Source organism: Onychostoma macrolepis, chromosome 05, assembly GCF_012432095.1.
Source record: "Onychostoma macrolepis isolate SWU-2019 chromosome 05, ASM1243209v1, whole genome shotgun sequence".
In the NCBI taxonomy this organism is placed as follows: domain Eukaryota; kingdom Metazoa; phylum Chordata; class Actinopteri; order Cypriniformes; family Cyprinidae; genus Onychostoma; species Onychostoma macrolepis.
In genome coordinates, this window is record NC_081159.1 from 11569059 (window position 1) to 11587414 (window position 18356).

The 18356-nt window shown below is 35.9% G+C and overlaps 1 protein-coding gene across 2 annotated transcripts in view; it reads right to left on the reverse strand.

Moving 5' to 3' along the window:
- Positions 1-4110, reverse strand: part of adamts3 (ADAM metallopeptidase with thrombospondin type 1 motif, 3) — a 123239-nt gene extending 119129 nt beyond the window's left edge. The window contains exons 1-4 of one of the 2 annotated variants that reach the window (XM_058777268.1): positions 3987-4096; positions 3801-3886; positions 2606-2630; positions 952-1352 (exon numbers count right to left, since the gene is read on the reverse strand). In XM_058777268.1, the coding sequence (XP_058633251.1) occupies positions 952-1352; positions 2606-2630; positions 3801-3866 (492 nt within the window). In that variant the 5' untranslated portion in view covers positions 3867-3886; positions 3987-4096. Of the gene's footprint in view, positions 1-951; positions 1353-2605; positions 2631-3800 lie in introns of both variants that reach the window. The other variant, XM_058777269.1, reaches the window with a different exon arrangement.
- Positions 4111-18356: the final 14246 nt, after the last annotated feature.

Sequence of the window (18356 nt, forward strand, 5' to 3'; positions counted from 1 at the left end):
TCTGGGCACTTTTGCCTCAAGCTTGCATAGTCTTTTGTGAGGAAGTAGAAAAGCCAAAAGATACACAGTACCATACACAATTTCCCTGAATGAGCTGTTCTGAAGATTGGCAGGTGAGTGAATTAGTACCACCCTCAGCACAGCATTACTTTTCATTTTTGCTATAAGCAAGATTTTCAATGAATAACTAACATTTCGGACCATTGCTCACACAAAGCCACTTGGGCTTGGAATATAATCAATGACTCGTCTAGACTCCTTTTTTTTTAATCTTTTTGGAGCCTGACAGTCACTAGTCTCAATCTACTTTGGTTGTATGGGAAAAAGCCACTAATGATTTAATAACAATGTTCAATGATATAATCTTCTGGAAAACTTCTGTAATCTTCTGTAATGTTGTGATACCTAAATTGTCCCATGTAAAACAATTTATTTTTGTTGTTATTTAATTTAAATATATATATATATATTTTAAACTATTAAGAGAACGAAATATTTCAAATTATATGAGAGAAAATGATTAATGGCTTATCTGTATTAGAATTTTAATATTGCTGCATTAGTAGTAGTAGTAGTTTGAAGAGACATGAGAGTTAGAAGTTAGAAGATGATTGAGTGAGGGGGTGATTTGTCCCTTTAAATAAAGAAGATGTCAAACATAAGCAAACTGCGAATATTATGGGGGGGAAATTATGGTCATAGAAGCAGGTTCCCTGCAGGTTTAGAAAAGTCTAGGCATGACTCACCGCTCAATGCCAGTGAGAATTTACATAGAAGTTTAGAAACCGAACTGCACAGGAATTATGAAGTACAAAAATAGGCCAAAATAGTTTGTAAGCCAATTATATTAACTATTCAAACCTACTGCTTTGCAACATCATGTTTCTGTTACATTTTGTCATTTGTCCCAGACCTTGCTTGTTATACACTAGGAAAGGAAACAACACTCACCAGTCCATCACAGTTGTTAATGGCGACAGAGGCTCCAGGCACATCTGTGATGTCCCCTATAAAAGTGCAGTCCGTTTTCAGCAACTCCCTTCTGAGTATTCTCTCTGAATGGGTTCCATTCTCAGTTGCATTTCCAGCTATTTCGATCTCATCGTGCCATTCAACCATGGCTCCTGGAGCCACTAATCTTTGGTTGGGATGTAGTCGGAGGTGGAATTCCTTGCCAAAGACAGTGATGTTAAAGAACAGCCTGTCTACAGCTTGTGTTGACCCTTCCAAAACCTCCCGCTTCACACGCTGCTTGTGATTGGCTGAAAGAAGATGCGAGAGGTAGTGTCCCTCTGCGTCGGTACTGATGGGAGTAATGAGGCCATATTCTTTCAAACGGCTCTTAAACAAGTCTGATAAAACAAAAACACATGTAGAATTTCTTTATTATTTTATTATATATTATATTAAAAAATAATTAGAAAAAAATCACATCTCATGCCACTTGCAAATACATGCTAGATTTCAAGTCCTGAGGGAGAAAGGATTGCTGTAACGGGTCTATTTTAAATTTAAAAAAGTAGCCAAAAGCATTAGCAATGTGTGGTTCTGAAGTCTAATGAATGGCTGTTTATAGCCATTAAACTGCCTCTTATGTTTCAAAGCAATTTTATTTGAGCGCTTGGTCATATGAATGATGGTTTGCACGGGGGAAAACATTTCAAACCGAAAAATGTGCCAGAGCCAAAAAACTCTTTGCCTTGCAAATTGTTACGGCAGTTTTGGCTAAGCTACAAATAAAACTGCCTCCCCTGACTGCCTGTTTTAGGGCTTATACAAAAATAAAACAATTCATTCATTTTCTTCAAATACAACATTTTGATGTCAGCCATCTTATATTGAGACATCCTAACATCTGTTTGACACTTCTTAAAGAGGACATTTGAATGTGAATGCTTTGTTTAATTGAATAAACAACCAAACTTGGTCATATAAACAAGGCATAAAATGTTGGTTCTTCAAAACTAATACAATAATTCAATACAGTCATTTCTGTCACTTACATACTACGTTTAATGAGTTGTCAGTTTCAAAATGATTTGCTGCATCTGTAATTAAACTGAATGTGGTTGAAAATTTCAGTGAACTCATCACTGCAGGTTGTGACTTTGACATAATTTTGAAATTGACAGGATCAACAGGATCGTGTTTTCACAGTTTACAATTAACTTCTTGAAATTCTCCCACTGTTCATTCATTAAAAAGAGAGAGAATTATTTCTTTAGTCAAGTCTAACTGACTAAACAATGCATTATCCTGCGCAACTTGCGTGTCACTCCCGACTTTAATGACCAAACTATCAACGGTGTTAATGTCTTAAGTTCTTTAGAGATTGATTTGCTTCATCTCTTAGGGTAACCTTAAGGCTTTTTCTGTACTGATTAGTTCTGATTAATTTTCTGATTAAAATATTTGTCATTAAACATTGAGAGGAGATGCAAGAGATAACAGTTAAACCCCACACGACTTGGCAGAGTGTGACTCTAATTTGCACTTTTCAGCTGTCTACATAAATTACGATGCACCATAAGTTATAAAATGACTTTGTTTAAGAAACAAAAAGAGCATACAAATAGTTTGAAGACCACAAGGCTATATACTTTACCTTCTTTACCTATACTTTCACCAGCCTGCAAGAAAAAAAAAAGATAGAGAACAAAGAGACAATGCATGAAACATACAGCCAAGACATTTACAAAACAACTGAAAAAGTACAATTGGTAGAAAAAAAGAAACCATAAAGGATGTAAGAATATCCAAATCTGACATTCAACTTTCAATTTAATTTGTGGCAAGCCTTTTTAACATGTATTTCTTTAAACAAATTAGCATCTATTTTTGTTACTACTACTTAATTTTAATTGCTAGGATGTAACCCAATAGTGACAAAATAGTAAATAATACAAAATAAGCAACTCATCCACTGCTGTTGTGTCTCAGATATTAAAATTCCAACAAGAATGTGCTAAAGCTGTTGAATGTGCTAAAGCTGCTGGTACCTATTCTGTTTACTAGTATTAGGTGCCAGAACATTTTATTATTGTTATTATTATTATTATTTCTAACCATTCAAATAGCTATCTATTTCAGCTTTCCTCATACTTATTAGAGACTAGTACCTTATTAGAGACATTAGTATCCCATCTCAATTGTTGTTAGTAACATTTCTTTTCTAGTTAACCAGTTACTAGTCAGAATGGCTACTTTATAGTTTTCGTAAAGTTAAAAAATGTTATTTGTAACAAATACATACTAGTATCCCAGAATAGTAACTAAAATAACTAAAAGTAGGATTAATAAATTGCTATAAATAGTCAATATCTGAAGAATTCCATGGGGAAATGTAAGAGTTACTAGCAGCCATGCAATAAAGCCTTAATATGCTGCAGTAAATTGCTCAACAAGTACTAGTACCTGACATGATACTACTAAAGTTGTTAAAGGAATAAATGTAAAATCAGTATGCCATATTTCACGTGTTTTCTGCCATGCCAACTTTTCAGACAGTTTGGCTATTGGTTTGACAGCTGGGAACACTCTCCTAAAATGCGCACGTTTCTCTTTAGTATTTGGTTAGTAAATTTTCTGTAAGTACTCTGTATAATACGAACAGATAGAACAAACCCAATATACTGGTATGAATATTCTTATAACCGGCTTAAATTTTTCTCAAATTGATATGAATTCGAAACATGTTCTAAGCGGGAGGGCGACTGTCAGATCTCCCGCGATCTTTCACTTACTATTACAACTCTACTATACAACTTTACGTGCATAAACAGTAAATTATTAACACTTACCTGAAGAGCTGAAGTCAGACTTACAACAACTCCTACCATTAGTAACCTAAGTGACAGAACAACCATCACGAGTCGGGTTTTCTCAACTGAAAGACGAGAAACAGAAACTATAATCCAAAGTTGGATGTTTCAGTACGCGCCTGTCTTCTCTAAAAGTGTCGCACTATTTATCCTCAAACAAGATACCTTAAAGACTGCTTAAAAGTAAGCAAGAAGTAATGAATAGAAGTTGCAGAACTTGGGTCAATGCCTCAGTTTAGTAAACTTATAGGAAAGACATCCCTCTGAAGAGTTGTGGTGGATAAATTGAGTTGAGCTGGCTGGACAGAGCCTTGTCTGAGCTCTAACCTGGCACTTCGCGCTGACTAATAAACTACAGACCAGCCCTGCAGTGACGTCATTTTCTACCCTTTCCCAGGAAAGCACATGGTGGAAAAAAAAAAGAAGAAGAAAGGGAATATGCAAAGAAAACACATGGCGATGCTTTTCTCAATGCAAGCAATAGTGTGAAAATGGGAGTGAAGATAGTCAGAAGAGGTCTGAGATACTCCTGCTAGCGGCTCCTGGCAGGTAGGTAGTATAATGTCATACTATTGCATGCCATTAAATGTCAATAGATTTAATTTCAATACATGTATATGAGGTTAAAATTAATTTAGTGCTAATTTTTATAGTTGACTTGACTTTTCCAGTGACTTGACTGGCTTTTATTAAAACAGAGATAATAACAGCTCGCAGTGTTTGAAAATTATGTGTTCTGTTTTTCCTCCCTCTCTGATGAGGAACAGAAGGGGGGAACAAAGCGAAGAATACAATCCTCTCCCATCTCAATCAACGACGTATTGTTTAATGGCCTTCTACAAAGTCTTTATATCAGCCAAACTGGCTAAGACACAAACACCAGGTGCAACTAAATTCTGCTAATGCAACTCATTTTTGCTGTGTTCTCATTTCTTCATATGGTATGAAATAAAAGATTATTATTGCTTTGAGGAGAGTTTGGCTCAGTTTCCAGTCCTGAGTGTAATAACACAATCTTTTTTTTTTTTCTTTCAGTTTTTCTGTTTCTGTATCACAAATTTATTTAGCACTTCTTTTTTTTAACACATCTTTGCCAATAAAAAAACAAAACAAAACAAAAAAAACCTTGGACTACTACAGTAGATGTTTGTCAAGCATTTACTTAAGCCCATTTTGTTTCTCACGAAGACCTACCATTTGCCGTTCTTACCTTTGTTTCTTTTCTTCCACACTATTCAAGGTCTTCCTGATGCCTTCAAGGCCATGTGTCAGTTCAAATGCATTACAGGTGAGTTTTAAGCAGAGGTAACCTGATCACCTTCACATCTGTATGCCTCATGTTTTCCCTCATCCCTGTTTAGGCTGGGTCCGCTCCCAGACTATATCACTCAATAATAGCCCACCTTCAGTGTCAACATAAAAGCAGTTTCCATCTGGTGACATTTTTAGCATGTCTTGTAAACACATACCAGTTTTATCTTATTTTAATCTAGGAATTTAGGAGTGTGTATAGTTGTAAAATTAATTACTAATTAAATTGATTTAAAAATGAAGCCGTTTTTGTGAAATGTTTGAATGTATTTCTTGAAAAAAATATCACTCTCCCGTGAGAAACGCTCATAGAATGGCAGTATGTTTCTCTCTCCCCGTGGTCCCAAACTCTGGCTTCTCTCCAAGTGTTACCAGTCTGCTGCTGAAATGGTATATGAAATTCCAGCTGTATTGTTATCGTTGATTAAAGAGGTGCTTGGAGGTCCTGAGAATCTGTCTGCACTCAGGTCCATGCACTCTAAAGCTTTTATTGGAAGGTAAAATTGAATGTCAGCAACCCTTTTGTTTCGTGCCTCAGCTTTGATTCTGTAAAGCCAGACTCCGGCTGAGTAATGAGGTTGTAAAGTGGTCAATGAAACAATAAACTATTTGCAACTGTGCTGACGTTAAGAACCATACTGTTCATGTAGGGCACTGCTTAAGTCTGAGGCCTGTCACCTTGCCTAATGTTTTGTCTTTCAGCCAAGCATTTCTCGAGCTTGTTTTTAAACACAAGACATAAATGAGAAATGTTACCAGAAACTCTAAGCAAACAGTCATGCATTTTGTGGTTCATGCAAAAAGAGGAATTGAGTCAGGACCATTTCCAGAAACAATTCAAATGCTTTGTTTCTTCTTGTGGTTTGTCTAATGTGACACAGTGACCAGACCACACCTAACAGCAATTTGCAACGGACTGACCTTTATGACATCACAAAGGTCATTCTGATGGCTGTGAAGTAGGTATTTGAATGTCACGCTGTCCACTTGCTGCCATTCCATCTTTGTTTTCAAACAAAACGTTAGGAGCACAATAGCAACTAATGTCATGCTGAAGTCACAATGTGCATCTAATTGGTGCTTTGACCTCCTGAGAGCTGAATGGTTGTTTTTGTCCATTCACATCTTTGAGTTAAAGAAAAGATACAGCAATAAAAAACTGCCATGTAAAGCCTTTTCACAAAGGGAAGGACAATACATTTTTGACATTTTAACCCTGAGTCATCCTATTCTGAGGGCATGACAATTTTAAAGCGTACCACACACAGATATGTATATGCAGATAACATATTCAACGGCTCCAGACATGTTAACACATCCCCCATCTTATAACAGTCAACATGTCACTGTTTAGCAATTAATGAATTTTATATAAAAATGTTGGTGGTTGTAATAACCGCTAAGCTATAAATTCCAGATGAAATGCGATAACCTTGCTGATTTGTGTTTTATGTGCATTAACTGCATGCAACAACCATATGCAGAATGATCTTACATCAATTATAAAACTAAAATCCTGTAAAAATCAACTAATAATGTCTATTGCAGATATATGTAAATAACTATGGTTAAAGACATCTTATATATAGCGGCCCATAGAAACAGCTGCTAATGAGGCATCTATGTATATATGTCTCAGTTGCTTTCAGTAAAGCTGTCTACCTGAAACTAAGCATATACAGAGTTACCAGCAGACTGCTGTCGTGATACTTAAGACACCCAAACCAAACCGGAACAACAACTGTACTAGCAACACCTAGATGAGCAGGAATTCAGTGCAAGACTGAAAAGATGTCAAACTCTAAACGGCAAAATCAGATACACATACACAGATACACACACTTATTTTGTTATACATATTTATTTATCTGTGCACTGTACATGCATTTTATGTCTGTAAGTAACATTATTTTAATACATGCCTTTTATGTAACATTTTTTAGTAATTGCATTATAATAGTAATACATAATAATAATGAATATATAAATTAATAATAAATATATTATTATAAAGGTGAAGTGATACATTCATTCATTGCAATCACATTATGCTGTGTATTATTTTCTGTCTTATATGTGGTACAGCTCAAGCATTTAATTTCCTCTTAAACTCTTAATTTGATCTGTTCTTTAATGATCTTGCTGTGAACTTGATCTTGCTTAGAGAGATAACATCAAACGTCAACAATTAAAAGGAATAATGTTTCCACCATGTGTGTGTGTGTATACCTACTTAACCATACTTTGGGGACAAATTTGTACAAAGAAGTGCGCTATGTACAAAGATGTGAGATAAACCTGACAAAATCTTCCAAAACCTCTTTTTTGTGAGACTATAGCCAAGGAAAATGACAGAAGCGAGGAACATTCCAGCTGGCCCAAGTTTAGGCCTGTCTTTATGCATGTTTTGAGCTCAATTAGGCTACACAGTGCTCCATGAACTCTTTGTTGAGGACAATTTCAAATGGCAGCTATTATATTATTACAAATATTCTATAGCCAAATAATGGCATTGACTGTTTACAATGAGGATAATAACGATTTACAAATGTCACAATTTATTATGAATTACAGTAGCCCAGGGGTCTTTTTCAGACATAAGGCCCATCAATGAATAGAGAAATAGAGCAGGGACCTCCTCGCATATGATATTAATGTCTATAATACTATAGATATTATGTATATATTTATATTTATTTGTTATGATGGTACAATGCAAAACCATTTAAGTAATCATTACTGATGTCATGCACTTGTGCAATGCATTTTAATGTGGGATGAAAAAAATTATAGTTTAGTTAAACTTTAGCTTCAGTTTTGTTAATTAATTAGCATTTTAATTTAGCATATTTAAACTTTTTCCCCACAAACATTACTGTAGGATTAAGCAATATTTGCCACCACAGTACTGCTGACCTCTGATTTAGTCTATTATGTGATGTTTTGGCAAAGAAAACCCAGACTCATAATCTTATGCTGATATAAATGGTACTTACAATAAGAGAATAATATTAAATCTTGAATCACCTGAAGATGAACACAGTTTTATATGTTCAGTTTGAATCCATTTCAAGAGAGAGAGAGAGAGCTCTCAGGACAGTTCATAAAATCAACAGTTTTGATCCAGCCTCTAATTGGTTGTTTTTTGTTGTTGTTGTTGTTTTACCTTTATCGATAAGTAAATGGAGGAATTGCAGGGAAGGAAAATGCCCCACAGTCTGTTTGGATGGCAGTGGTGAAGAGGGCAGTACCATAACAAAATCTGAGTTGCTTGGGTAAGGATGCTTAAAGTAATTACCAGCTAATGTCAGTCAGTGACATTTACAGAGAACCTTTCTTCATATTAGCAAAGGTCTGATAGCTGCTTAACCCATCACAAAAGGGCAAGATTGCATTTAAGAATACTTATTTAGTCATGCTGATTGTCCCATAAGTAAATTCTTCATATTTCTCAATAGCATCATTCAGGGTTTCCACTCTGAACTGATTACAAAATAATATAACAGTATATCATTGTCCATATTTGCATTATAAAGAATGTGAGTAGGCTATATTTTAGACGTATAGAACCAATTTGAAAAGTGTGAGTGTGTGTGTGGGGGTACATTAAGGCTGGGGTCTATGGAAAGTATTTGAGGAAAGATATATAATCACTTACTGAAATTATGGAATGCAATATAAATTCAATTATTTTAATTTAATTTATTTATAAACACAGCATTTTCACAGTACATTAAAAAATAATGCCTTACAACCTCCAGTGAGCAAGCAAAAGATGACAATGCAAAAAATCTCAGGGTGACATATGCAGAAGGTTGACAAAAGTGGTGGGTGTGTGTGTGTGTGTGTGTGCGTATGTATGTAACCCCACAGGAAAGGTCTCTGCATTATGGACAAAAGTGTCAGCTTTGTTAAAGAGTTGACAATCAAAAAATTTGGATGAAAATGGGAAACTGTACATTCTGCCTTTTAAAACAAAAGATGGGGTGGTATTCTTTCCCACTCAAACACATGGCACTTCAGCCACTTGCCGCAGACGAGACAGACATGCTCTCTGACACCATCCCACTCTGTTGATGTTGGCATGAGCATGCTGTCACGGATCCTGTGCCCCACAGGAAAGTCCAATATTTGAACGTTTCACTGCTGGTTTGCTACATTATGGACAAGAGTGTAAGCTTTGTTAGAGTTCACAATCAGATGGTGAAAATTCTGTGGCACACTTTGCCACAGACCAGCTCAGATGTGCCATTTGTTGTGAATGGAAGTGCAATTTTTATAAATGTAGTGCAGAGCACTGCTCAGGTTATGCAATACACTAGACCTTTCATTGGGGTGAGATGTGGAATATGGGTTAGTGGATTTCAGGTCAACTAAATTCAGTTTTGTGTTGCTACCCAATATTGTACCCAATAAGTCAATATCAAATCATATATTATTTAAAAAAAAAAAAAAAACATCTTGTCATTTTAGTATAATGGTGTGTATTTATTCTTAAAACACACCTAGAAAAATAACTATAAAGATATCTAATAACTATATTAGCATCTACTGTTAGACATTTCAAAGGGTTTTTAAGGTCAGTTACTGTAATTAAGGGTCAGTTACTGTAATTAAGATTTACAGTAGCAAACTGCATTTGATTTACAGTTGCAAACTGTAGTTTTACAGTAAATTACTTAAAGTAATTTAATAAAATAATAAATAAAATTATTGTAATTCGTTCATATAGATTTCATTAGATTTGATTATTTTTATATAGAATTCATTTTATTACACTACATAGGTACTACTGGCATTCAGTTAAAACAGACACAATAATTACAAAATATCAAATTCTTTATTTAAAACACCATGTATAACACTTAAAAATATAGTCTTCCAATGCTGGAACAGTGTCTTCACCATTTCTCCTGTCTTAGGACGTTTTGCAGTGCATTGTGTTGTGTCCTCTGGATTTCAAAGAATCTTTAGGCAACAGAAACATAATGGGGAAAAAAAGACAAACATCTGCAAAACCCAGGTGCTGCTCCAAAACATGGCCACCACCTTTGCTCACCATCCACTTTGTTAGTGACAGAAATGTCTTCTCTGAAAAACAAGAAGTAGAAATGGCACACTTTTAAAAGGCAAACTCCATATAGAATACACAAATCTCTCAAAACCATAGTTGGCCAACATTAACTACTAACACCTGAACAAAATTTCACATTAGTTAACCTAATGTTAATATAAGATAAGCGTTGCTCGTTAAAAATCATTTTAATTCGGTAATTTAATTCAATAAGCTGACTAACGTTGTTTGAAACGACAGCGCAGTTTACCATAGTAAGTTTGTTACCACCATGTTGACGGGTAAATGTTCCTAACGTTAGGTAAACTGGTGTGCAAAAATCTGACAAACACACAGACAAACGTACATATGTTTTTTACCTTGCTTGCTGGTCTTATTCTCTCGTAAGGTGCATCGACACAGCGCAGATGTTCTCCGGAACTCTCCCACTCTCACGGGTTCATCCCGGGAAAAACCCGCAGCGCTGCCCCGCTGCTTCCTGTCTTCCTCAGAGGCTAGTGGTGCGGCGCGACTCGATAAAAAACAATATAGAACCCATTATATATAGTAATATTATATACTATCTACAGTGGATGCGGACAGTAAAGTGATGCCCCAGTATATTTCTGACGTACAGACGCACTCCAAGCGCTTGCACTGTTTCTGACACTAAGTAAAAACGGATTTTCCAAACATTACAAGCGATGTAACACATCCAGTGTAGTCAGTCCCAAGCTGTTGCGGCGTTATAGACACGGTGCAGGGTAAATCATGTCAATCCAAATGTAAGAAATGAAGAAAATAAAACAACCTCAATAGAATGGCGCCAAAGAGGCTGTTACAGCAAATACAGTAGTATACAGCAATTTTTTAAAATACAGTAAGTCTCTGTATGTGGGGTCTGACGTGACAGAAAATTCCCATGATGCAAAGGGTATTACAGTTATTTACTGTAAAGGGAATTTGCAGTATTACACTGGGTGATATACAGTAAATAACTGCAGAAATTACAGAAATGTCTAACAGTGTACACCAAAGCATAATATTGTTTTGTTTGTTGTAAGTGAGCTCTGCAGTTGTCATCTGCCCCTTTAATTGCTTGAGCTCCTAAAAGTTGAGTGGATTCTGATTGTCTATCTATCAATGGTTTTATCATTTTTTAGATAAAAAAAAAAAAAAAAAAAGTTGAATTGAAAAGTTGAAAAATTGATTCCAACGACATTGTTTCTCTGTTTTCTAATTGAATTAGAATGATTATTAGAACTTTATTGTTACCATAATAGTTATCTTTGGTGTGAACAATCTTTTACAGAACTACCAGAATTCTATAACTACTAGAATGGCCATAGCGGCCATTTTGACCGTTCATACTAGACTGAACTGAATGCCATTTTTGTCATATCATATAACATTCGAAGCTTCTATCAAGGTTTACAATGAAGCTTTGAATGTCCGTCGTCATATTTTATGATGCCATCACCCTAAAAAATACAATATTTTTTGTAATATATAATTGTGTAAAACCGCTCCCAAATGTGCGTGCCTCACTCTGTGTCCGGGCAAGCGGGAGAGCAAATGTTTTTCACCGCAGTGAAAGTGTTGTATCTGAAAGTCTAAATGCCAACAAATATGAAATGAAGCAGAATATTTCGCTACATAATAGATGTTGTGAATTTTGGAAATTATTATACATCTTCTTTTTTTTTTTTTCCAATACATTTTGACTATTGTAGAACGCTCTGGAGTTATTGTATATTTTTATAGTTATTATGTCAGTCTTGTCATGGCTAAAATTAGCATATGCATTAGCTAGGCCTACACTAGCATTAAGCAAGGGTAATAATAATAATAATAGGCTAATGGCTATTTTGTCATAGCATTGATGTAGGCTATTTTTTGATAACAGCCAGGTTAGTCTCAGCCTAACATACCTGGAACCGTGACGCATTGAATGACAACAGTTGTTGAATTGGAGGTGTCCAGGGCTTAATTTGTGCCAGAACAAGCCGGATCCGGAACTTCCGAAATCCGATCCGGCACCTCATTTTGTCGGATCCCCCTCCTCATGCACCAATATGAAAGATGTTTGTGCTGACCTGTAGTGTGTATATATGAAAAATCCTCTATAACGACCGCGTTTGCGGCACATCAACATTTGAAATAAAGAACCTGAGCGTGCAAAAGACGCAACATGTGAACTGCTCTGCTCTGCTCTCACAAGACATAATACATGGATGCAATAGCCTGCGTTCTCTTTCTCAACTGTTCACATTTACTTAAGAAAAAACCTGGATATTCGCCAGAACGCCATTTTGGCGTAATTTTGTGTGTATTTGGCCACTTAGGCTCAACAACAAACTACGAAAAATAACTCAATATGATAGCCTACTACTCGCTAGGCGGCTTTGGATGTGACTGTGAGTGCTCAGCCTTGAGACCGCTTCTGGAGCACGCGAGTACTGATTAGTTTTGTGACGATGCAACAATGACCCGATTAAGCAAGTGACAATTCTGTCAACTGTCCCGAAATGCGAGCGAAAGTCTTGGATCAGCAGCAGCGTTGTATTGCAGACGAGATGCGCAGATGTGAAGCCGCTTTGAGAGAGTGAAAGAGAGAAGACGCGGCCCAGCTGAATCACTCTCGCTGTTTTAAAGTTAAAAAGACATACACGTCAACTGATAGTAGCCTATTTACCAAATAAATTCCTAGATATGTTTTACACACACTGTAACAACTTTCAAGCTGCTTCAACTAATTTTTATTTAGTAACTAATTCCACAGAAATTTTATATTCACTCAAGTTCCCTCTTCAAAGTGTTATCGGAATCGTTAGTTTTTAGTTGGAACAACATTTACTGAACTAGTTTTAATCCATTCAGCTAAAATGTTTTAATTGGTCAAATATTTAGAAAGCTACAGAAGATTGTGTCAATTAGAGTTTAACCATTTACGCCATGTGTTTTATATGTTACCTCAACTAAGATTTATTATTTGGGCATCATAAGAAATTGCTGTGGAACTAGTTATTACATTTTATATATTTTTATAGTTTAACTAAATTATTAAAAATGATTAACTGGTGTCTATCAATCACTAAAAACACACATTACTACACATAGGCTACTGTATAGCCTTTATTTAATAACAATCTGCATTTATAACATTTTTCATACAGACTAAACATACAGGCTTGAAGAAAAAAAAAAAGTCACCAACATCTTGGATGGCCAGAGGGTCAGTAAATTAACAGCAAATTTTCATATTTGGGTGAACTATGCCTTTAAATTTCCAGCTAACAAACATTACATCTGTAATATAACTGCAAAATTCAGTTTAAACTTTAATGAAATAAAAAAAGACTAAACAAGCTAAACAAAATGTTTTCAAACAAAAATTTACAAATATTGCTACTGGTCACAGTTACATCTTTAAATTGAGGCAGAAGTATAAAAAAACAAAACAAAAAATAAAACCATAAAAGAACCAGGTGTTACAGTATATACAATCAAGTCAAGTCAATTTTATTTTTCATAGTGATTTATACAACAATGATTGTGTCAAATCAGTAAAAACTTGACAAATTTACACGTACAGGTGCTGGTCATATAATTAGAATATCATCAAAAAGTTGATTTATTTCACTAATTCCATTCAAAAAATGAAACTTGTATATTATATTCATTCATTACACACAGACTGATATATTTCAAATGTTTATTTCTTTTAATTTTGATGATTAGAGCTTACAGCTCATGAAAGTCAAAAATGAGTATCTCAAAATATTAGAATATTACTTAAGACCAATACAAAGAAAGGATTTTTAGAAATCTTGGCCAACTGAAAAGTATGAAAATGAAAAGTATGAGCATGTACAGCACTCAATACTTAGTTGGGGCTCCTTTTGCCTGAATTACTGCAGCAATGCGGCGTGGCATGGAGTCGATCAGTCTGTGGCACTGCTCAGGTGTTATGAGAGCCCAGGTTGCTCTGATAGTGGCCTTCAGCTCATCTGCATTGTTGGGTCTGGTGTCTCTCATCTTCCTCTTGACAATACCCCATAGATTCTCTATGGGGTTCAGGTCAGGCGAGTTTGCTGATCAATCAAGCACAGTAACACTATGGTCATTGAACCAGCTTTTGGTACCTTTGGCAGTGTGGGCAGGTGCCAAGTCCTGCTGGAAAATGAAATCAGCATCTCCATAAAGCTTGTCAACAGAAGGAAGCATGAAGTGCTCTAAAATTTCCTGGTAGATGGCTGCGTTGACTGTGGACTTCAGAAAACACAGTGGACCAACACCAGCAGATGACATGGCAGCCCAAATCATCACTGACTGTGGAAACTTCACACTGGACTTCAAGCAACATGGATTCTGTGCCTCTCCACTCTTCCTTCAGACTCTGGGACCTTGATTTCCAAATGAAATGTAAAATTTACTTTCATCTGAAAAGAGGACTTTGGACCACTGAGCAACAGTCCAGTTCTTTTCTCCACAGCCCAGGTAAGATGCTTCTGACGTTGTCTCTGGTTCAGAAGTGGCTTGGTAGCCCTTTTCCTGAAGACGTCTGAGCGTGGTGACTCTTGATGCACTGACTCCAGCTTCAGTTCTCTCCTAAGTGTTTGAATCGGCTTTGCTTGACTGTATTCTCAAGCTTGCGGTCATCCCTGTTGCTTGTGCACCTTTTCCTACCCAAATTCTTCCTTCCAGTCAACTTTGCATTTAATATGCTTTGATACAGCACTCTGTAAACAGCCACACCTTTCAGTAATGACCTTCTGTGACTTACCCTCTTTGTGGAGGGTGTCAATGTTCGTCTTCTGGATCATTGCCAAGTCAGCAGTCTTCCCCATTATTGTGGTTTCAAAGAACAAGAGATACCCAGAATTTATACTGTAGGGATGGTCATTTATTCAAACTCAAATGTAAATATTCTAATATTTTGAGATACTGATTTTTGACTTTCATGAGCTGTAAGCTCTAATCATCAAAATTAAAAGAAATAAACATTTGAAATATATCAGTCTGTGTGTAATGAATGAATATAATATACAAGTTTCACTTTTTGAATGGAATTAGTGAAATAAAATCAACTTTTTGATGATATTCTAATTATATGACCAGCACCTGTATATGGCCCTGGACTACAAAACCAGTCATGAGTAGCACGGGTATATTTGTAGCAATAGCCAACAATGCATTGTATGGGTCAAATAAAAATTTTTCATTTATGCCAAAAATCATTAGGATATTAAGTAAAGACCATGTTCCATGAAGATATTTTGTAAATTTCCTACTGTAAATATATAAAAACTTAATTTTTGATTAGTAATATGCACTGCTAAGAACTTTATTTGGACAACTTTGAAGGCGATTGACTCAATAATTAGACTTTTTGCATCCTCAGCTTCTAGATACTCAAATAGATCTCAGACAAATATTTTTTCAAATAGATCTCAGACAAATATACAGTAAAGTGCTTCATTGTAGTACTATACGTGATTATCTCTTCAGCGCGCGGTGCGAGCAGAACAACAATGCAGAATATTAATAACTATGACCGGCACTGTCATATACATAGCATTATAATGAGAACTCTATTATAATAAAACGGTGTGGTTTTATAGTGTTTAGTTGAGTTGCATGTTATTGCGTGAAGAACGCGTCCACAAAAGGAGTTCATTCAGAGCCGCGCAGACGCGTTCATGTGCATTCGGGGCATTTTGTGCAGATAGCCTATAAATCGTAATATTAACGTTATGTTATATAAATAACGAAGCATATTCTATGTGAGATAAATGAGTTAAATCCCATTGATTAAAAACCGGCTATCATATGCTTCATTCATCTTCAGCGCGCACAGCTCAAAACAGAAATGCAGAACGTTATAACTCATATACATAACATTATAATGAGAGCACTATTGTAAAAAAAAATAAAAATAAAAAAAGGGTTAAGGGTTTAGCTGACGTTTAATGTTAACTATCTTTTAATCAAAACATAAAACATTATTCACCCCGTTTGTATCTGCGAGGCGTCCGTTACACATTTTCCCTGTGTATTTATTACTGTCGAACGTCTGACTTGACTCTTGGTAATGTATTTTGCTCCGCCCCCAAATATATGATTCGACTATCAGTCGACTATCGGCATGATTCGAAAATTCCGATTCGACTATGAAAATCCTTAGTCGGGGACACCCCTACAACATACTAATTCTTTACCTAGGGAACTGACTGAGATGCACCCTGCTCTGATTACAGCCTTGAGAAAGGATTTACTTCATTTTCAGTTATTTTCGATTGGAACGACGCACTGCTTTCGGACTTTGCCTTACGAAGTTGCATTCATGAGACCAGAAACGCTGTTTGGATTGGAATTCGCCCCATTTGAAAAGAACCATTTCACCATGGCTGGTTGTTAGTCACGTTTAATATGGGGACAATTGCAAAAGTTTGCCCACTCAAAAACCCATTCAACACACCCATTTTAACTTCAAATAAGTGTATTACTGTGGCAATACACGTTTCAAAGACTTCGGTTAACATTTGTTATATTAAGCATCAATGGCTTATAAAGAGAGAAAGACCCTGCAATCTCTTTATGTCTTTTAACATCAAAGAAACACAAAAAATAAAAAATATCATTAAACACGCCAAAATTAAATCTAAAATCCATTATAGTAACACAGATTTTGACATTAAATGTTTTATGGATTAAACCAGATGAAAGACCAAGTTCTAACTTAAATGTTTAATTTCCCCTCAGACATATAATTCATAAATATGTTTTTATACATGTTGTACGTTTGTGTATAAATATATAGACCCTTTTAGGGCCGACGTCACAATTATGTCACAGTGCTAGCTGGAGACAAAGCTGGAGGCGGCCAATTCAAACCAGCACAGATTCAGCTACATAAGGAGCTTAAAATATCATCTTGTTGTGATGTTGGGTGCCGGAATCAACATAGTACAGGCTCCAATTTGAAATTTTAATTCATACCTGCTGCCACTGCCAGACAAAAAACCGACAACAGCTGTGGTTAAACACAATAAATTATCAGATGGGACAGAAACGATCGTCAAAAATGCTCGCGTTTGCAGTGTACACTTCTTATCGGAAAAGGTTAAATAGAGTATTGTATTTTGTTGTTATGGATTATGGTTTGTGTTACATGTCTAAAGATTACTTATGCATCTGATGAACGAACGACTCAAACCTGAAGACTTGTCAGATAAGAGGTGAGGTGAGCTAATCATAGACTAAAAACCCAGGTAAACAATTAATTGATGTTTTCTGTTTCTTATACCATTATAGTTTTGTATTGTTTGTAGTGTGATCAACGTTTGCATACGTAGTAGATGTGTTAGGGAAGTAGCACGAAACATTTTAATTATATTTTGCTAAAATTAACTAAATGACTCAAAAAAAGATTTGTTCATTTTCCTGAACGAGACTCAAAGGTCCGAGTCAGTAAAATGATCCGAACTTCCCATCACTAGTGCGGAGTGTGGAGAACAGCAGCGCGCTCACTGCATGACAGATGGAGGCGCCAGTGTGCTCACTTGCTCTTAAAATACTCCGTCTTTTTTGGTCACACAGATAAGAGTAATACATCTCTCAAATCTGTACAGACTCTACGTTTATTTGTGTGCACTCACTATAACAACAAAACATTGCGCTTTTGTACAATAATGAAAGTAAACAGGATGCGCTTTCTGCTGTCTTGGTCTGTGAACTTGAGGGCGAAACTCTGTAAACTTGCATTACAGACATGAAAAATGCAGCCTATCTATAGAGAGCGAAATGTCTACTTTCAAATGAACCAATTCAGATGAAAAACAAACATTCTCAGATTATGTAATCCGTATGAGACATGCACAGGAGCATTCACTACTGCAGAGATGACGAGACAAAGAGTCGCTGACTTAATCTCTTAAACCGAGAACAAAGAAAGCACTAGTTTATCAATGAATTATTAAAATGCCAGTGCAGTGTCCTTACGGTTTTCCCTGACACATTAATAATCATTACTTCTGCCAGTGTGCAGTGGCAAGCTTTATGTGTATGCTTGAGTGCTTATTAGGCAATGCAGGCAATTAAAGGCTCATGATTTAAATTGTTTATTAATAAACGTGCGATTAGTCGACTAATGCTTCAAATGAACAACT